Genomic DNA, 18,678 nt, shown 5'->3' with positions numbered 1-18,678 from the left:
TACAAGCCGAACAGCTCAGAGTTCCAGCAGACTGGTTCAGGCTTAACGCATTACTCAGAATTGCTTGTGGAAAATCCAAAGAAAAGAAGATCCTTGGTAAAGGATTGTGAACTCGTGGATGCTCTTGCTTTTAGCTAGCTAAAGACAGAAAGGTGTGGCCCCTTTCTTAGCTCCTTAGCTATATTAGAGACAGATTTCCCAGAGTTCTGCTGGTTCCCTGAATACTAGAGTACTTAATTGGCCACAATACTTAGATACAATACTGTAACAAAGGTATAGGCTCGGTAAGGTGTAGTGAAGCAGAGTTAAACCACAGCACAGGGATAGGAAAGCATAGAAATGCATGGCAGGACATGATACAGTAAGAACTGAAGGAAACCTCGACAGAATAATTTAAATATAACCCCATCAAAACCATGGGGAACTGAACAATTGCTGTGTAGGTTTACAGTGATTCATAAGTGATACTGTGTAGTTTTTTAGAGCAGTGATCATGGTTCCAAAGTCCTTCTCAGTTCTGCAGGCACATCCAATGACTGAGGATATGTTTAGTGTTTCATAGCCCCTGTCTGAATATGTCACTTCTCAGTTGTCCTTATTGAAAAACAAACGCTGACACTGGACATGAAACTGGTTTATTCAGTATACAGTACTGTATATATCGTGAAACACAAACCAGAGAGCACAAGTAAACTACAGGGAAGCGCATTTAGAAGCAGGAAGAGGAGTCATTTCTTTACCCAAAGCATTATGAGAACATGTTCCCCAGCCATGTTGTTGAAGGCAATTTCTTGTCTGCTCAAGATAGTCATCCTTATGTTCTTCACATTCCTTGATCCATGAAGTTTACTGGCTTTGCCACAGCAGAAAAAAAAGCTGAATCTCACCTGACTGGCAGAAAGACAATGTAACACAGATGGTTTTGCATTGTCAGACAGATAGTGGGAAAAGAGGGGCTTCCACACGGGTCCGTTAGGAAAAGCTGCTCGTGCAGGTCTCTGGTGGATCCCACAATGCCCGGGTGATCCCGGGACCTGGGATTCCCCAAGTGACGGAGCTAGGAAGAGTTAGGAAGAGCTGGACCCTCTGGTGTCCAGCAGTGTCTGCGCAGCTCGCAGAGTGCTGACAGCTGAAGGAGCCTCCAAGTGTGCGAGTCGGAGGAGCCCGTCTGCGCTTCCTCCTCCTCCTCCCTGTGTGGAACACGGGCCGCGACAGTGAGCTGACAAGTCGAGACATAACCGGGCTTCCGAATTGCTTATAAAAATCCCTCCATCCATCTTCTAACTGCTCTATCCACTACAGGGTCATGGGGAGCCAGATGTGATTATGACAAAATAATTTACAGTTCTGAATTACTAAAAAGGAAAACGTGAACGTGCTGTAGAAGACAAATCAGTGTTTGTCCAAACAGGCAAGCACAGAAACCTTCTTGGCATCTCTCAATTACTTTGCATGTACTGAATATGATGGCCAAGTAATCTACACCAAAAAATGCCTGCCATAAACTGCTGTCTGTACTGGAAATTAGTTTCTAATCGCTGAACAAGCACATTAAATTGCGGAACTTTGAAGTGTTCTCATCACTTCTAAGTGAATTTATAAGTTATTTAAGAAATGGATTACAATGCACTTTTTTGGTTGCTTGTCCTATTTCTGAACATCCTTTTTTCTTGTGGAAAGTTGCCAGTTTCTGAGTTTCTGACAAAACTCCACTTCTAGTGCTGTTGTCATGTCTGTATTTTAAAGCCATCTTGCTGTGCATGACAAAACAGAGGGTCTTCGTGAGTGGTCTCCCTTGCAGGAACAGGCTGTGATTTTATACTCCCAGTGGGGTACAGGTGTGAAATACCTTGCCATGTTGAAGACTGAGCCCCTATTGACTTTACCCCTGTCAACACAACTAATGGTAGTCCATTTTAATGGCCTGTGGTTTTAACACTTTAAAGTATAGAGCATTTTTTTCTTTAATTTGACCTTGAAAGTCAATTGAGAAAATAATTCATTTACAACAACTTGGAAACCGGGGAAGGCAGAAATTGCTGAACTAGGGTCTCTGTCTTCAAGCCATTCATTAGGCCTCCCCTTCATTAACAAAGAGAGCTGAAATCTGCTGTAAGTGCCTTAGGGTGCAGTTAAACTTTGGAGTTTACAGTGTAGACCTAGCCATGAACTGTACAAAGGATCCTCCTGGGTAACATTCCACACCTACAATATGTTAATAATAATAATTCCCTATTACACTTATTAAACACTTTTCTCAACACTCCACTCAAAGCGCTTTACAGGTAATGGGGACTCCCCACCACCAGTGTGCAGCCCCACCTGGATGATGCGACGGCAGCCATAGCGCTCTAGTACACTCACCACACATCAGCTATCAGTGGGGAGGAGAGCAGAGTGATGAAGCCAGTTCATAGATGGGGATTATTAGCAGGCCATGACTGGTAAGGGCCAATGTGAAATTTGGCCAGGACACCGGGGTTACACCCCTACTCTTTTCGAGAAACGCCCTGGGATTTTTAATGACCACAGAGAGGCAGGACCTCAGTTTTACGTGTCAAATGAAGGACGGCACCTGTTTACAGTATAGTGTCCCCATCACTATACTGGGGCATTAGGACCCATGTGGACCACAGGGTGAGCGCCCTCTGCTGGCCCCACTAACACCTCTTCCAGCAGCAACCTTAGTTTTTCCCAGGAGATCTCCCACCCAGGTACTGACCAGGGTCACAACTGCTGAGCTCCACTGGGCTGCTAGATGTGAGTTGCAGAGTGATATGGCTGCTGTCTATGTTGCCTGGATTTAGACAACAAACCGCACAGGAGTAAAAACCATTCCACTACACCTGCCTGTCTAATAATTTACATAACAACTGCTTCATTGCTGTATTTATTTTGGCTCATGAACACAGTTTGAGCATCACAGTCCCATGGAAAAGCAAAACAGCATTTGTAACGATTAGTGCAGTTGTGCCATCTAGTGGAATTCAGGCCAACTGCTGGCCAAACATTTTCAATTCACAACCATTATATTCATTATTCATTATAATTAATAATAATTGCTTACACTTATATAGCGCTTTTCTGGACACTCCACTCAAAGCGCTTTACAGGTAATGGGGTCTCCCCTCCACCACCACCAATGTGCAGCATCCACCTGGATGATGCAACGGCAGCCATAGTGCGCCAGAACGCTCCCCACACATCAGCTATCAGTGGGGAGGAGAGCAGAGTAATGTAGCCAGTTCATAGAGGGGGATTATTAGGAGGCCATGATTGGTAAGGGCCAATGGGAAATTTGGCCAGGACGCCGGGGTTACACCCCTACTCTTTTCGAGAAACGCCCTGGGATTTTTAATGACCACAGAGAGTCAGGACCTTGGTTTTACGTCTCATCCGAAGGACGGCGCCTGTTTTACAGTATAGTGTCCCTGTACTATACTGGGGCATTAGGACCCAGTATAGTGACATTCATGACTTCAGGAAGTGGAAGCACTGTCACCATTAAATAAGAGCTGCTATTTTCTCATTATCATTCTATACAGGGATGAGAATAGCTGCACTTTTGTTTCTTAAAGAACATAAGAAAATAAACGTAAAACTTATGGAATTTTAGTCAACTTTTCAGTACTTTGCACATGGCACTGTATGAGACAGCTAATTTGTTGAAGTGTCTTTAAGGCATCTTAAAGTAAATCGTAATGCATATTTGAACAACTCTGGATAATTTTCTGCCCTCGTAATATATAAGTACTACTGTATGTGTGGCGCACATGGGAGCTGAACAGCTATCTGTTCCAACCGTAACTCAGAGGCAGTGCAAGGTCTTTTTGATGTGGTAACATCCTAGGTTCCCGAATGCATTAAGGCTACAGCTTTCTGAGGTGCTAGACAATAGTGTTCCCTTAAGATGTGTACCTTTTTGCTCTAAAAATGGAGAGTAGAAATATAATTCAAAATAAGCTGAAAGAAAAGGTTACACACTTTCCATTTAGATCAACAGCAGTTTTCTCATATAAGTATTTAAATACAAGTGTTGTAAATCTGTTACAAACGTAAGTCTTACACATCTTTCTCCTTGCCATGGAAATTAAGCATAAAGGCTACATCAAAAGCTAATTTTATGTTCTATTTCCCTGCACTTTGACCTCTCCCTCACATTTTCCTCATTGCTGCGGTATCTGAGAAATGCAGAAGTTCTGAAAATCTTCCAGCTTGTATGATACATACTGTATTGTCAAGGCAGTCGCTGTCTATCCCCCAGAGCTTCCTCAAAAAAACTGTATCAGCGCTAACAAGCTGATCCTGGTCTGCAGTGCCTCACAATGCAGCCTGTGCTGGAGCACCGATTTCTTCCGAGTGGGGATTTTCCTGGTGCGTCTCCGGAATATTTGTGCACTGTGTGAACCACTGGGAGAACTAGGGAAAGGGCAGAGCTTTACTGCTGTAGATCCAGAGCCAACATGCCGTTCTTTACTGCCAAGCAGAAAAAGAAGAAAAAAGGGCGAAAGGGTAAGTGTAAGCAATCTCCTTCTCTTACACGTGGTATTTCATGTCCATGAAAACGACCACTGGCAGTGTTGTCTGGGAGGCTGTGGACTCGGCAGAGATGGGGAATCTATCCCAAACGCCAGGAGAGATTGGAATTGAAACTCGCTGACTATCTGTTTCACTGATTTTTTCTCATCTAAATCATCCAAGAAAATGCAACACAGAAAGCAAGCTTATACAGTAAAATGCATGTAGTTTAAATAAATGTATGATGTCACACCCATGGGCTATATATTCAGCACATTTACTAGAACTGGTACCTGATAATTATATGATTGAGGTATTATTCAGTGTGCTTTAGAGGTGATGTCTGTGCCACAGTCCATCTGTGTGTCTGCGTCTGTTTACATACTGTACTGTACTTTGTGCGGAAAATATGTGATTAATGGAAAATTGAAATTCACAGGGGGGTCCTTCTGCAGTTTAGATAGACAAACAATACCCAGTAAAACATTTTTTAAAAATAAAGAAATTTGATCAATTTAGTCAGAAAGGACTTGTTTGAGGCAATAGAATTTCTGCTCTCCATTAAATTAGTAGAGATTAGTAGAAGTGTAGTTCTAGACCAGGCTGGGGATTTAGCACTGTGGTGATGTTTGTCCTTCTTAGGGTTCAGTTCTGGTCCAGATGGGTGATTTAGCACTGTGGTGATGTTTGTCCTTCTTAGGGTTCAGTTCTGGTCCAGATGGGTGATTTAGCACTGTGGTGATGTTTGTCCTTGTTAGGGTTCAGTTCTGGTCCAGATGGGTGATTTAACACTGTGGTGATGATTGTCCTGGTAGGGTTCAGCCCAGAACTGAACTGGGCTGATGATTTAACAGTGTGGAGATGATTATTCTCGTTAAGGTTCAGTTCTGGACCAGGCTGGTGAATTAGCACTGTGGTAAGGATTGTTCTCGTTAGGGTTCTCTTCTGGTCCAGATGGGTGATTTAACAATGCGATGATGATTGTCCTTGTTAGGGTTCAGTTCTGGTTCAGATTGGTGATTTAAAACTGCGATAATGATAGTCCTTGTTCGAGTACACTTCCAGGCCGGACTAATTATTTAACGCCGTGGAGATGATTATTCTCATTAGGGTTCAGTTCCAGGGTGGACTGGTGATTTAGCACGGTGGTGATGATTATTCTCGTTAAGGTTCATTTCCAGGCTGGACTGGTGATTTAGCACGGTGGTGAGGATTGTTCTCGTTAGGGTTCAGTTCCAGGCTGGACTGGTGATTTAGCACAGTGGTGAGGATTGTTCTCGTTAGGGTTCAGTTCCAGGCTGGACTGGTGATTTAGCACTGTGGTGATGATTATTCTCGTTAAGGTTTATTTCCAGGCTGGACTGGTGATTTAGCACGGTGGTGAGGATTGTTCTCGTTAGGGTTCACTTTGAACACTCCAAGATAATGGTCCCCCACTTTAATGATGGTTTATATGCTTTGGTACGGATTATCCTTTCTCCTTAATCACACCGTCATCTGCTATTATCCTCCAAATAAAAAGGTATTTTTTGTACTGTGTATCTATTCAGGGTTTACATCCTGCTTTACCATGCTTCACTATGTTTTACCATGATATTCTTGGGAATTTGTGCACTTTATTACTCTGTTACCACTAAATATGACTCCAACGTTTTCAGGGGTTATAAAGCTGTTTGAGCTGCACGAACTGCCTGCCCTAGAGACGTGATAATGATTGAATATATTATTGTTTTACTCAGCGTATTTCCCGGAGCTAAACCCATGAGTGCCTCTAATTGAATTTTTATTTGTAATATAACTTAATTAAGAAGGATACACAATGGGTAGATACAGTAGATACATTCATCTTTTTATGTAACATGTTTATAAAAAGATTAATGATCTTGAAAAATAATTCACTGTAACACATTTTGCTCAAAGGGATGTTAAAGCACAATCATAATAAATCAAACATGTTTTGGTCTTGGCCTACCCATACCATTGTACCCAATCTCTGTACTTGATATGTGTGTTTGTGCCAAAAGCCTCAAATTAAACAGCCAGCCCTGATAAAAGAGAAGCATAGACTGTAACTTCATAAAATTGTATGCTGGGCGAACACTTGTTTTGGCTCTGTATCCCCCTAGAAAAGATTCGGCCAAGAGCAGGCAAGATGGACATAAGGGAAGCAGTGACTGAAAAGGTTTTGTCGGTGGCTGTTCTGAGATTGTATGACAGTTCAGGGCCTGATGATTTGCTACAGGGCTGTTTTTCTTCATCCTGAAGTCACTTTGAAGTGTCACAGTCCACCTGGTCAGCACACATCCGTCCAGCACTGTGGCGGAGAGAGGCCTTTTAAAACTCAAACACAGGCCGTGTCTACAAGGAGCTGCGCAGAGAGCTCAGTGCATGGTCTCCAGATGAGAGTCCTAATTAATCAAATAAATGATACAACAGCAAATTGAATTGCTGATGAGCCCCAAACAGGGCTGCTCAGCAGGATTGAAACGTTTTAAGTGCTGGTAAATTATGAAGCTACTGAAATAGAAAGGGTTAACATTAAAGTTGTTCCCCAACAATTATGTCATTATAGGCTTTTTATCTAGCCATTTACATTAATGAAGGTTTTTATTTCTTCTCTCCTCTCCTAAATGTACAGTTGAGAATTAGCACTCTGGTTTGTCTGTATCAGGCACTAACAAAGAGCTATAAAAACAGCTTATGCTAACAAAAAGAAGCCACATCATTATTCATCAGACACTTGCAAAAACCACATTCATTTCAAAATACTGTCAGGAGGATGAGGAAATTCTTAAATTTCAAAATTATCATGATTTTTAGGCCAAAGACATGGTTCCTTAATGAAGGGCCTCTTTTTGGCTACTGTTTCAACATAATTGAAGCTTTTTTAAACACTCGCTGAGAACAGATTACAGAAAGCTGTAACTGAACTGACTGTGATTTTCACTTTGTTTATGTTGTATGAACCCATGCTTCTCCCAGATAAATTAAACACACAGTGTTTCCAGAGGGATGAAAATAATTTGTTCTGGGAAGAAAAACTGGACAAAACCGGGTTGTTTTTTTTTTCCATTTTGGATTTTCAGTAAAGAAAAGGTTCTGAACATCCTAAGTGATATTTAAAAAAAACTGCCACTAGCAAAATGTGGAGGTGTACAGTATTTTCCAAATGATTTCCGGAATAACATACCTGAAACAGCAGCAATGTGAGCAGCTCGGTGAATTTGGCGACAAAGGCCCACGTGGGCCCATGTGGGCTGTTTGCTGTGCCGGCGGTCCCTCACAGCTGTCCTCTCTCTTGCCATTGCAGGTGGGACAGGGGAGCGCGACAGAGCCGCCGCCAACCATGAGGCCTTCCTGCTCATGGCCAACACCCAGAGTGACATGGAGGACTGGGTGAAGGCCATCCGCCGTGTCATCTGGGCGCCTTTTGGAGGAGGTAAGGCCGGTACTCCCCCTGTACCCCCCAAAAGTAAAAGCTGGAGTGCTTCTGCTTAGGGGTCCATGCTTCAGATACCACCTCGACAGTGAAATGCCAGGAGCGCTCTTTGTTCCTCGAAGATGCTACTCCCTGCCCAGCCCACCCAGCACAATACAGGAGGAGTGCAAAAATATCCGCACAAGGTTCAACAGGCTCCATGCCACTGAGCCTGTCATACAAGCAATGCGCCGTCTGCATTTCCAGGCAGGAGGCTACAGATAGCTCACTATTTATAGCCAGAATATAGAGCAGCTGCTTGTAATGCTTAACTTCCCATTGAACTTCAAGAGGAAAAGTACTCGTGTCTACTGTATTGTGAGCAAACCTGATTTTAGAACCAGCTGTAGTAAAGCAGTAAAGTCAAAGGTTTTTCAGGACCAGAACCTTTCAGGACCACATAATGGAATAGATTGTATTGTGGGTAAACAGTAAATCAGAAGCATTTTCTGGACATACTGTATGTAATGAACGCACTGATTTACCAGGTCATTCTGATAATGATTCCAAGGCTTTAATCCAACAATGATCTGATCGTGTGTCTGGTCACCCCTACGGGTGACCCCTTTCTCTTCCATTACTTTGTCCCCATGTGCTCTGAGAGCTTCCCAACAGACCCAAGCAGTGTACAGCAGCAATACGATACAGTGACCAGGCAGCGTTAGACTTCCTGAACCTGAGGGGAGAAGTACTGTATATTTGCTGATGTTCAAATTTCCCACCTCAGTATACAAAGCATGTGGCTTAGCAGGCAGCCTCTACTACACCCTTCAGTTTCTGCCATTAAAGACGTCAGTGCTTGTGACTGCTCGTGCTCATCATTACACTTCCAGCACCGCCTTTGCCCAAAACCACTCGAGAGTCAATTCTTTCTGTTACATACAAAAGCAGACAGTAGCATGGGAAAAGGTGCATTGAGGGGGTATACAAATGATCCTCATATTTCCTGCTGTTGGAAGCTTGGGGTTCAGCTATTTGAAATAAAAGGTTGCAATGTTTTTGCAGTTTCTTTATGTCACATGTAACAGAACAGCAGTGTTGAATAAGAAAAGAGGTTTATATTGAGCGTGTTTATAGAAGATGATATCTGGGGAAGTTACAGATGCAGTATATACTGTACAGTACTTGGTGTTAGCATGTGAGAAAGCTGCAGAATCTGAAGCTTATACTGTGACTGTGACTTTATTTCAAGGAATGTCTTGAGACCATCCCCTGTCATCTACAAATCTGCACTGCTGCAACGTTTGTGTGCAGGTTTTTTTGTGATATTGCCACCTCTCTATTGGGGTCTTTATTGGGATAGCTGGGGATCCAGTTGAATGTAAAAAGAGACCAGGGCCTGCAAATTTAAACTATGAGTGAACACAACTGGGGCATTTCAATGTGGATCGGAAGCCCATTCAGGAGAGTTTCTTGATGTTGAAAATCAGAATGTGACGGCCACTTTATTAGGCATGCAGGACAGGAATCAAATGTCCTGAGGACTTAGTCTCCATTTTGCCTGTGGCATACCAGAGTGCTCTTACCACAGCTCACAGAGGGGCAGCGAATGCTTCTCAGTCCTCCTAGTCATCAAGAATAGAACTGATATTCTAATAGTGCTTAAACGTATTGCATGCAGAAATGCCCCTTCCATAACTTGTGACCTACTGTATAGCCAACTGTTATTTATGTTGGCTGCAGAGGCGGGTTACAGGAATTAAAGGCAAGATAATACCTGCCCACTCTGTTGCCTGCAGGGCTGGCTTCAGAGCCCTTTTCATGGGCTTTTCAGACACATTGCTGTGCAACTTATGATTAACCTGTGGTCGGCTGCCAAGGTAATAACAGATGTGCTGCTGAGCATTGATGTAACGTTTTCCTACTGAATGCTGAGCTGACCTGGATTAATGCAGAAGAGTCCAACCTGGGGCTTCTGGGGTCTGGGATGTATCTCATGCCTGAAGTGAGGACCTTGCTTCTGTGTAGCTCTTGTGCTCTGGTTCAGTGTGACATTTGTGCGGTTTCTGGTAACTGTGGGGCACACCAGGGCAGTGAGGAAGCCCAAGGTAAGGGAGCAGAATTACAAACACACAGGCTTATGAGGGGAAGAAGCTTTGCTTGCTTTTGTCTTACCTAGTGCTTGGCTGCAGTTGGTCATTCAGTGTCAGCCTGTGTAAATTGTTTTCTTTGGAGGATTTGTCTGATAGGCTTTTAAGTTGTTTCTGATTGGTGTGTTTCTTTAATTATTCAAGATTAAACAGCATGTGGACAACTTTTAAAGTAGTCCGAATAATTTGTATTTATTAAATTTTAATTTCAATATTAAGTTCAAATGGACACTTTATTTATTTGTGCACTTTTTCTGTTCATGCTGGACCAGCAATTTTCAGAATTCATTACAGTGACCGAAGAAAAGATTGTGCTCTAGAACAAAAAAGCCTTCTGTGTTTTCTGAGCTTTACACATTATTTCACAAAAAGGATCATATACATCCACTTTTATTCCGTTTCCTAAGTGACATTTTAAATAATAAATGCACTTCAAATATGCTTCACAGAGATGCATAACTGAAAATATAAGTACTTGAATAGGTTAATATTGGATGATGGACTTGAAAGTTTCATGACTTTGCTAGACATTTATCAAGCTGCAAGAAATCTGCAAAGTGGATAAATACTATTAATAAAAAAGAATGCAAATAAATGGAGCTAATGTGGCCAAGAAAGCAAAAAGATTGCTATGCACTATGGGATAAACAGCTGTGGCCATTTCACAATATTAGAAACATAAGTGTCTTAAAACTCTTTTTAATGCTGCTTCTCATGCTTTTAGTCATGACATATTTTTGTGCTTAGTCAAGGCATATTTTGTCTAAGGTATTGAGGCAGAATTAAAGTCTACCACATGTCCATTTCTAACACTGTGAGAATACAGTTCACTTTCTGATAAGGCAAGACTTCCCAGACATCTATAAGGACCCACCAATTGGATTTCTTGATTCTAACCTGTCTGTCTTTTAGTATCAGCCTGTTTTCTGTCTGCCTGTGCTGGACATCAGTGGCAGATGGTTTTGTGTTTGTGTGTTACTGTAGGAATATTTGGCCAGCGCTTAGAAGACACTGTGCAGTACGAGAAGAAGTTTGGGACCCGTCTGGCTCCATTGCTGGTGGAACAGTGTGTGGACTTCATCAGAGAGCGAGGCTTGGATGAAGAAGGTCTGTTTCGCATGCCAGGCCAGGCCAACCTTGTGAAGGAGCTCCAGGATGCCTTTGACTGCGGAGACAAACCTCTGTTTGACTGGTAGGAGAAACCTGCTTCCCATTCTAGGTCCTACAAAAGCACCTGATTTGGCTGTTGGAAAGTTCGTTTCCACTCCTTGAGAGGTACTTTTCAGTCAACAGACTGAAAACAGAAACATCACTTCTTATGTAAATTATCTCAATTAGTTAAGACCAGACATGGCATGAGCCTGGAGATCCATCCAGGACTGGAGTATTTCTCCAGTCCAGAAACGATTAATTCCTGATTGCAGTTAATGCAGTTAATATCTATATGAATCTATATTGTACATGACATGATGGGACATTTTACGCATTATATTGTAAATGAAGTAATTTTTACTCTTTTCACACAAATTGGTCAAAAATTCACCAATGGCTCCTGCAACCCAGGCTGCCGCTATTGTAAAACAAGTTGTTCGTATTTTTGGACATTTAACAAAGACATTTGCTCTTGGGTGTCTCACAGGTCTAGCTCTGTAGAAAGGAAACTGCTTGAAGAGTCTTAGGTGTGGGTCAGTTAATCCACTCACACCCTACAGTGTTTTACAGTAAATAAGGCTGAAGGCTTCTAGTGTTTGTAACCTTTCTTGTTGGTCTTGTGGCGGCTGATCTGAAGGGGTAAATGCAGCAGCGCAGGTGTTTTCAGGGCCTGGAAAAAACTGATCCGTGCCTCTCCTAGACGAGCCTGCCAGCCTTTTCAAGTCTGAACAGGTTTCTTCTAATTCTGTCTGCCTGTGGCTTGGCTGTGAACATGATGACTGTCCTGTGACCTCCCTCAGTAACACTGATGTCCACACTGTGGCGTCACTTCTGAAGCTGTACCTCCGCGAGCTGCCAGAGCCTGTCATCCCCTTCGCCAAGTATGAAGACTTCCTGTCCTGTGCTCAGCTGTTATCGAAGGACGAAGAGGAGGTTGGTGCGCTGCGGGCATCAACAGGGCTGTCCTGTGATGTATTGGGCTCTATAAGTAGATAAAAGTTAGTTAAGTCTCACTTTGGTCCATCAGGTAGTCTGTCACATCACCTGATGGCTCCATACGGTAACAGGAGAACTTGCAAAAGGTGGGTTCTCTGCTGCTGGTCCTGTAAAGCCAAACCAGGTTAGAGAAATCTCCCCCACCTGCAGACCCCCGTCTTTAATTCCTCCTGTAGTCCAGCCGGTGCAGGGTGTATTGTGCAACACAGCAGTCATGTTCTCACCAAAGACATGCCGTCTCTTCAACACCATTCAAAACCAACATAATACAGTGTCTCCCAAATATCCTACCATTTACTTTTAAAGCCTGTGGGCTACTTTTTAAAAATCTGAACTGTACATTTCTATTTTTTGAAGGGCATACAGGAGCTGATGAAGCAGGTGAAGAGCCTTCCTCGGGCCAATTACAACCTTCTAAAGTATATATGCAAGTGAGTCCTCAGAGTCTTTGTCTTCTTGCCTCTGTCCAGTCAGAAAGAAGCAGCCCAATCTAGGTGACCTTGGGGGTTCTTTTTGACAAGTGGACTCTATCTGGACGTATTCAGAGCACACGGATTGGCTGGAGGGATTCTTGAATCATTAAACTACAATAAACCTATAAACCTATAAACCTATAAATGGAATAAACCTATTACTTGTTCCTTTGCAGTCTACGCATGCTGACGCAGCTACCCACCTGAATTAAAGTACAGTATTACAACACAAGGAAATGGCCATATTATATTATTACATCTTGATGGCAGGCTAGGAAACAGTTGTTGGCACTGAAAGCTTGGGGAAAATATACTGAATGTCCATGGCATTTTATTTTCTGACCTGGATTTATTGCTGTTTTTATTTGCGTTGTTTCATACTACCTCTGACAGACGAAGATGGAGTGCAAATACAAAAAAAGAGTGATCTGTGTTTCTTCTTTTAACTCACTATCAGAAATAGCAGTTCGACTTGAAATAGACTCTAGAAGACCTCACATGTCACTGCACAAGACAGTTCACATGTCAGGAGCTCAGCAGAGTCTCGATCACACTGATTCAGAACGACTTCTCCTTTTTTGCTCTTTCAGTTTCTATAAGTCTGTCAAGCTTGGGACTTTGAGACACACATCCTGCCCACGTTTTACCTTCTAAAGGCCCAAACCCGTCTATTAGAACGTCTATTCGTTTTTTGTTCTGTTTCAGTAATGCGTTGGTTTTTTTTTTGCTTTTGCATCCTGTATTGTATTTTTAGGTTCCTTGATGAAGTGCAATCCCATTCAAATGAAAATAAGATGAGTGTTCAAAATCTTGCCACAGTTTTCGGACCAAATATCCTTCGGCCCAAAATGGAAGATCCGGTGACCATTATGGAAGGCATGTCTTCTTTTTTTGTGGTATAAAAAAAATTACATTTATCACTTGGATAATATTGCATTTTTTTTTCATTTACAAAAAAACAGCTGGTTGGACTTTCTAGTAAAATGCCACAACTGCACAGAAATGAGAAAATAACATAATTAAAGTCAACTTTAATTCACACAGCATTCTAAAGGATTTGAAAGTATTGAATTTAAATGCTGAATTGCAACTGGAAGAAAATTCTATGTCTTTATACAAAAAGAGAATATTCTCATTAGCCTGATAAAATGTGCTTACTACCTTATAAATCAGTTGTATTTCATAGTCACAAATTCCAAACTCACACTCGTGTTTTTCTTCTGCCGTTCTGTCAGAATTAATGAGAAACGTATACTCATTATTAAAGGGGGCTGCCAAAAATCTGTACTGATAGATTTTATGCACCATCAGTCTTTGTAATGTATGTATTTCAGAATGTATTGAAAACACGTCATTTACATAAATGCAACCATTCAAACACACAAAAAAGAGTTCATGAGCCACGTAAAAATGCATCTGAAATTCGAACTCGTGATTGTTCGTATGTTTGATGTGTGTGTGGGTCTGTTCTGTGGCAGGGACCTCCCTGGTGCAGCACCTCATGACTGTGCTGATCAGCGAACACGAGCGGCTGTACATTGGCCCCGACGCTGAAGTCCTTCCAGGTCGGCTGGAGGTCAGGGCTCAGGGCCAGCGGGGCGCGGTGGAGTGGATCTCAGAGGAGGACTTGCAGGGAGGCTGCTCCAAGGCACAGAGCTCCCACGCCAGGGAGGACCTCTGCAGCAGTGCCACCTCGCTGGATGTCAATGTCAGCACGCCCGCCACTGTGCCCAGACTGGCATCTCAGGGAACGGGAGAGGCCGCCGCGGTCAGTCCCAGTAAGCAGGTCAAATCCCTTCCGACCTGGAAGTACTCCTTCAGGAGCTCCGGAGCAAGAGCCAGTGCTGTCAAGCTCGGCGGCTCCTCTGTGGACATTCCCAACCTGTCATCCAGCGGGAACTGGCTGATGAACGGGCTGTCGTCCCTGCGTGGCCACAGGCGGACCTCCTCGGGGGAACGGGTGAAGGACTCGGGGTCGTCCCAGAGACTGTCGACCTACGACAACGTGACGGGTTCGAGCCTGAGCGTGCCGAGCGTCGCCAGCACTCCCTGGTCCACGTCGTCCTGCGAGATCTCTGTCCCCGATTCCTTGAGCAGCTGCCCCGCCTGCCGGGACAGCGACTGCTCGGGGCTGAACTGTGGGAAGGGGGAGGGGCTCGAACCCGCGCCTCGGGCACAGAGCGACAGACAGGCCTTGGACCTGGACGATAGCAGCGAGGGGCTGCAGCTCTGCCTGACCGGCGCGAGTGGCAGCGAGAGCAGCAATCTGGTGGCGGCTTCCAATGACACGGCCAGCAGCTCCAAGGCCCTAGCAAGCCTGGTCACGGAGCTAAAGGATGAGCTGAGGAGGCAGAGGCTGGAGTACGAAGCCAGGATGAGAAGGTAGGGACTGCTAGAGCCGAGGATAGTAGAGTATTTCCAAGCCCAAGTTCAGTGGGCACAGTTGTGAATCCTTGCTGGGATCCCTTGAGGATTGATGAATCTTATATAACTGTTATCATCCTGCCACAAGCCAGCAGCTGTATCACCTTGCAGCTCTCAACTGGCAATGCACTGAAGCTCAGCAGGTGTGAGCCTGGTTGGTACCTGGAGGGGAGACCTCCTGGGAAGCTATGGTCGCTGCTGGAAGTGGTGTTAGTGGGACCAGCGGGGGGGCGCTCACCCTGCGGTCTGTGTGGGTCCTTATGCCCCAGTATAGTGGCGGGGACACTGTAGTGGGCGCCGTCTTTTGGATGAGACGTTAAACCGAGGTCCTGACTCTCTGTGGTCATTAAAAAACCCAGGGTGTCTTTCAGAAAGAGTAGGGGTGTTACCCTAGTGTCCTGGCCATTAAAGAAAGTGGTCATTAAAGATCCCCGGGCTTTTCTCGATAAGAGTAAGGAGTTATCTCGGTGTCTGGGCCAAATTTCCTCCCTTGGCCTTTACCATGGCCTCCATATTGTCCCCATGTATGATTGGTTTGCACTTGCCCTGCGAAGGACTGGCGCCCCATCCAGGGTGTACCCTGCCTTACGCTCGTTGCTTGCCAGGTAGGCTCTGGCTTCCCGCGACACCGTATGGTATAAAGCAGTTTGGTAAATTCATGGCGTGACATGACATCCTACCACAAAAGGTTGAAAGGTGGAACAAACCTTGAAAATGCGTACAGACCTGTTGATTGTACGAGTATTTCATTGGGCAAAGCAGGTGCCAGCCCTAGCAGAACGCTGGTAGTTAAAGAGCCTTTCTAAACAGTTTCCCTCATGCTGGAAGAGGGTGTTTTTATTTTCTTAAAGCCTTGCGGTTTGCTATTGTGTTCATATAGGGTCTTTTTGAGTGCATGTTTTAATCCTCAGATGTGAGCCAAGTGTGAGAATCCCGTATGTGCATCCCAGGAAATATTTAATGTTATGTTCTTCCACACGCCAAAGACAAAAGTTATCTTAGAACTCAATTACTAGCCATCTAGCCAAACTCCCTGCACAGATTAACTGAAACAGATTTTCAGTCAAATGGGTAAATAGGATTTTTTTTTAGTAAATAACAGTGCACAAAACAGAGAGAGCATTCAATTCAATTATAAGGACCTCTTCTTATATGTAGCCTTTTTATCTTCTTCTGTTTTAAGCGTTGAAGACCGCTTCAGAAACCGCTCTTAAGAAGAAGCTTCTACTTTCCTGGGCGCTGAGCGTGTGTGTGTGTGATTTTCCTGAGGTCTCGTGATTTCTGTTTGCTTCCAGGCTGGAGGAGTCGAGCGCGGCGCTTTGTGAGCAGGTGGAGAGACTCGAGGAGGAGCTGGATCAGGAGAGGAAGAAGCACTCCATGCTGGAAATCAAACTGCGGAACTCGGAACGAGCGCGCGAGGATGCCGAGAGAAGGAACCAGCTCCTGCAGAAGGAAATGGAGGAGTTTTTCTCCACACTGGGGGATTTAACTCTTGGACCACGGACAAGCAAAATCTGAAAATCCTAATTACACGCCTGGGAAAGAGAATAGTTTGCATAGGACTGTCTTGTTTTTAGCTCTCTGTGCTCATGTATCATGAGTATTCTGAAGTTATTTCAATGCTGTTTTATTACAGTACTTTGTCTTCTGGTTTATATTTGCTGTTATATTGTATATCAGGACTTTTATATAAAATATAAATGTTAAAAGGTATGAGTAGATCATACTGCTCTTGCCATCCTACAGCTTTATATATGCACAACCAATGCCAAAGCATGAGTCTCATCATAGACATCTGAAGAATAGCAGCCAAGGGGTACTCTGCACATAAAGCCGACACATACCACCCTAAAGAAAAATGATTGCCCTGACTGTGCCTTTTTATTGTCACTGCATGAGGAGGAGAATGCCATGTGACCAGAGCTGATTTTTTTTTACAGTGAGCAGAGAAAATACTTGAACCCTCAGCTTCAGTTGTTTTGTTTTGCGTGTTCCACACAGGATCTTCCCAGCAGTTGGTTAACATTAGAAAGAGCAGTAGTGATGCCAGTGAAAAGCCAGAAAATGCATCAGTCTAACCAAAGATCTGGCCCTTCCTCCAACAATAGCCCTGAGACCAGTGATTCATGCCCTAAAACCCTCGTCTCTAACTTGACTGAGCCATCACCGTAGCCTAAGCCTGGTTAAAAAAAGTAATGGATCACCAGTTCATTTTCTCTGTATGCACAGTGAGCACATATCTCCCCTGTATAGGTGGTGTCACTTCTGTAACTCGCTCAGTGCACTGAGCCCAGTTACATCAGCACATGTCGTAAAGTATTGTAGGAATGCTCACATGGGTGCATAATGTATAGGACTCTCAGCAGTAAATGAAACAAAGTGCTGTTTTAATTATGTTTTAATATTACAACCACATCTGGTGAACTGGCATGATGGATCATCATTCTTATTAACGTTCTTACTATGTCAGCTGACCTAGAAGTGAATCATAAATGTGATGAACCATATTTCCCCAAGCTGCGTCCATCAGAGGCTGGAGCAGACAAGCTGTGTGCAAATTCAGGAGGTGATTGACATTAGAGGAAGGTGCTCCTTTTGAAGTAAAAAATGTTCTAGTAATCATATCATTGTCTTCTCCAGAGGTTTGGGTACATAATCATAATTAATAATTGACTCAGGTATTTAGAAAAATGGGGGGTTTAATTCTGGTCATATGCTATTACACCTACAGTTTTACTTTCGGTGAAGGGATTTGTATAAGAGAATGGGATGAACAGCATAAGAAACCACTAATAATAAACGTCAGTATCTGAGCACTGGTATTAGTACGCTTATTTACCCCGAGGAAAGAAATGAACCTCAACTACAACTCACCACTTATGAAATACTTATAATGTAATATTTGAACTAAAATTAAATCTGATCCCAAATACAAATAAAACGAGATCCATACCTGCAGACAAACAATGGTTCAGTGCTCTTCTCCAATGACAGAGGTCAGGAAACGTGCTATTGTCTAGAGTATATACCATAGCATATTTATATATCAAACCACTAGTCTTCCAGAAATGATTCAGAACCTCATTATGCTTAACCAACACCTCCACACTACCATCAACAATACGCAAGTATTATACTGTGTGGAAACTGGAACCCAAAGGAATCTGCTTCACAAAGAAATTCACGTACATTCCCATCTTTCTTTCCTTGAGCTCGTTTTAAACATTTTGGAGTAGTCTGGATTTCACAAAGGCTCCAGCAACACCGTGTACATGAAAACCTCCAGAAATTGGGCACTAGTTTTCTAACCAAAAGCCATCTTGAGTTGTGGAAGAAATTAATAGTGGCCTTCGAGAGCCTCGCAACTCGGACAACGAAGACTTGCATTAGGAAGCCGAAGCAGGGTTTTGATTCCAATCCCCGCCACAAGTAGAACGTCTCCAGTGCAGCTGGCAAACCATCACATTAGGATGAGCGTCAGGAGCGCTCGTACTTGTTCACTGCGTGACCTCACACAATTTCTCAGGTGCACTATTACGTTGCTCTG

The 18,678-nt window shown here is 43.5% G+C and overlaps 1 protein-coding gene and 1 long non-coding RNA gene across 4 annotated transcripts in view; one reads left to right on the top strand and one right to left on the bottom strand.

Moving 5' to 3' along the window:
* Positions 1 to 17,944, top strand: part of LOC102692745 (rho GTPase-activating protein 22) — a 42,815-nt gene extending 24,871 nt beyond the window's left edge. For 2 of the 3 annotated variants that reach the window (XM_006630247.3, XM_069188850.1), the window contains 7 exons: positions 7,829 to 7,957; positions 11,071 to 11,278; positions 12,039 to 12,171; positions 12,592 to 12,665; positions 13,462 to 13,583; positions 14,186 to 15,089; positions 16,427 to 17,944. In XM_006630247.3, coding sequence (XP_006630310.2) covers positions 7,829 to 7,957; positions 11,071 to 11,278; positions 12,039 to 12,171; positions 12,592 to 12,665; positions 13,462 to 13,583; positions 14,186 to 15,089; positions 16,427 to 16,649 — 1,793 coding nt within the window. In that variant the 3' untranslated portion in view covers positions 16,650 to 17,944. Of the gene's footprint in view, positions 1 to 4,277; positions 4,513 to 7,828; positions 7,958 to 11,070; positions 11,279 to 12,038; positions 12,172 to 12,591; positions 12,666 to 13,461; positions 13,584 to 14,185; positions 15,090 to 16,426 lie in introns of those variants that run through there. The other variant, XM_015346469.2, reaches the window with a different exon arrangement.
* Positions 620 to 7,829, bottom strand: LOC138238396 (uncharacterized). Its single transcript, XR_011189403.1, has 2 exons — positions 7,705 to 7,829; positions 620 to 1,183 (listed from the first exon to the last, which is right to left on the bottom strand). It is a non-coding gene; the product is annotated as an uncharacterized lncRNA (long non-coding RNA).
* Positions 17,945 to 18,678: the final 734 nt, after the last annotated feature.

Source organism: Lepisosteus oculatus, chromosome 4 (genome assembly GCF_040954835.1).
Source record: "Lepisosteus oculatus isolate fLepOcu1 chromosome 4, fLepOcu1.hap2, whole genome shotgun sequence".
NCBI lineage: Eukaryota > Metazoa > Chordata > Actinopteri > Semionotiformes > Lepisosteidae > Lepisosteus > Lepisosteus oculatus.
The sequence above is the reverse complement of the archived record's forward strand: the minus strand, read 5'-3'. Positions and strand labels throughout refer to the sequence as shown.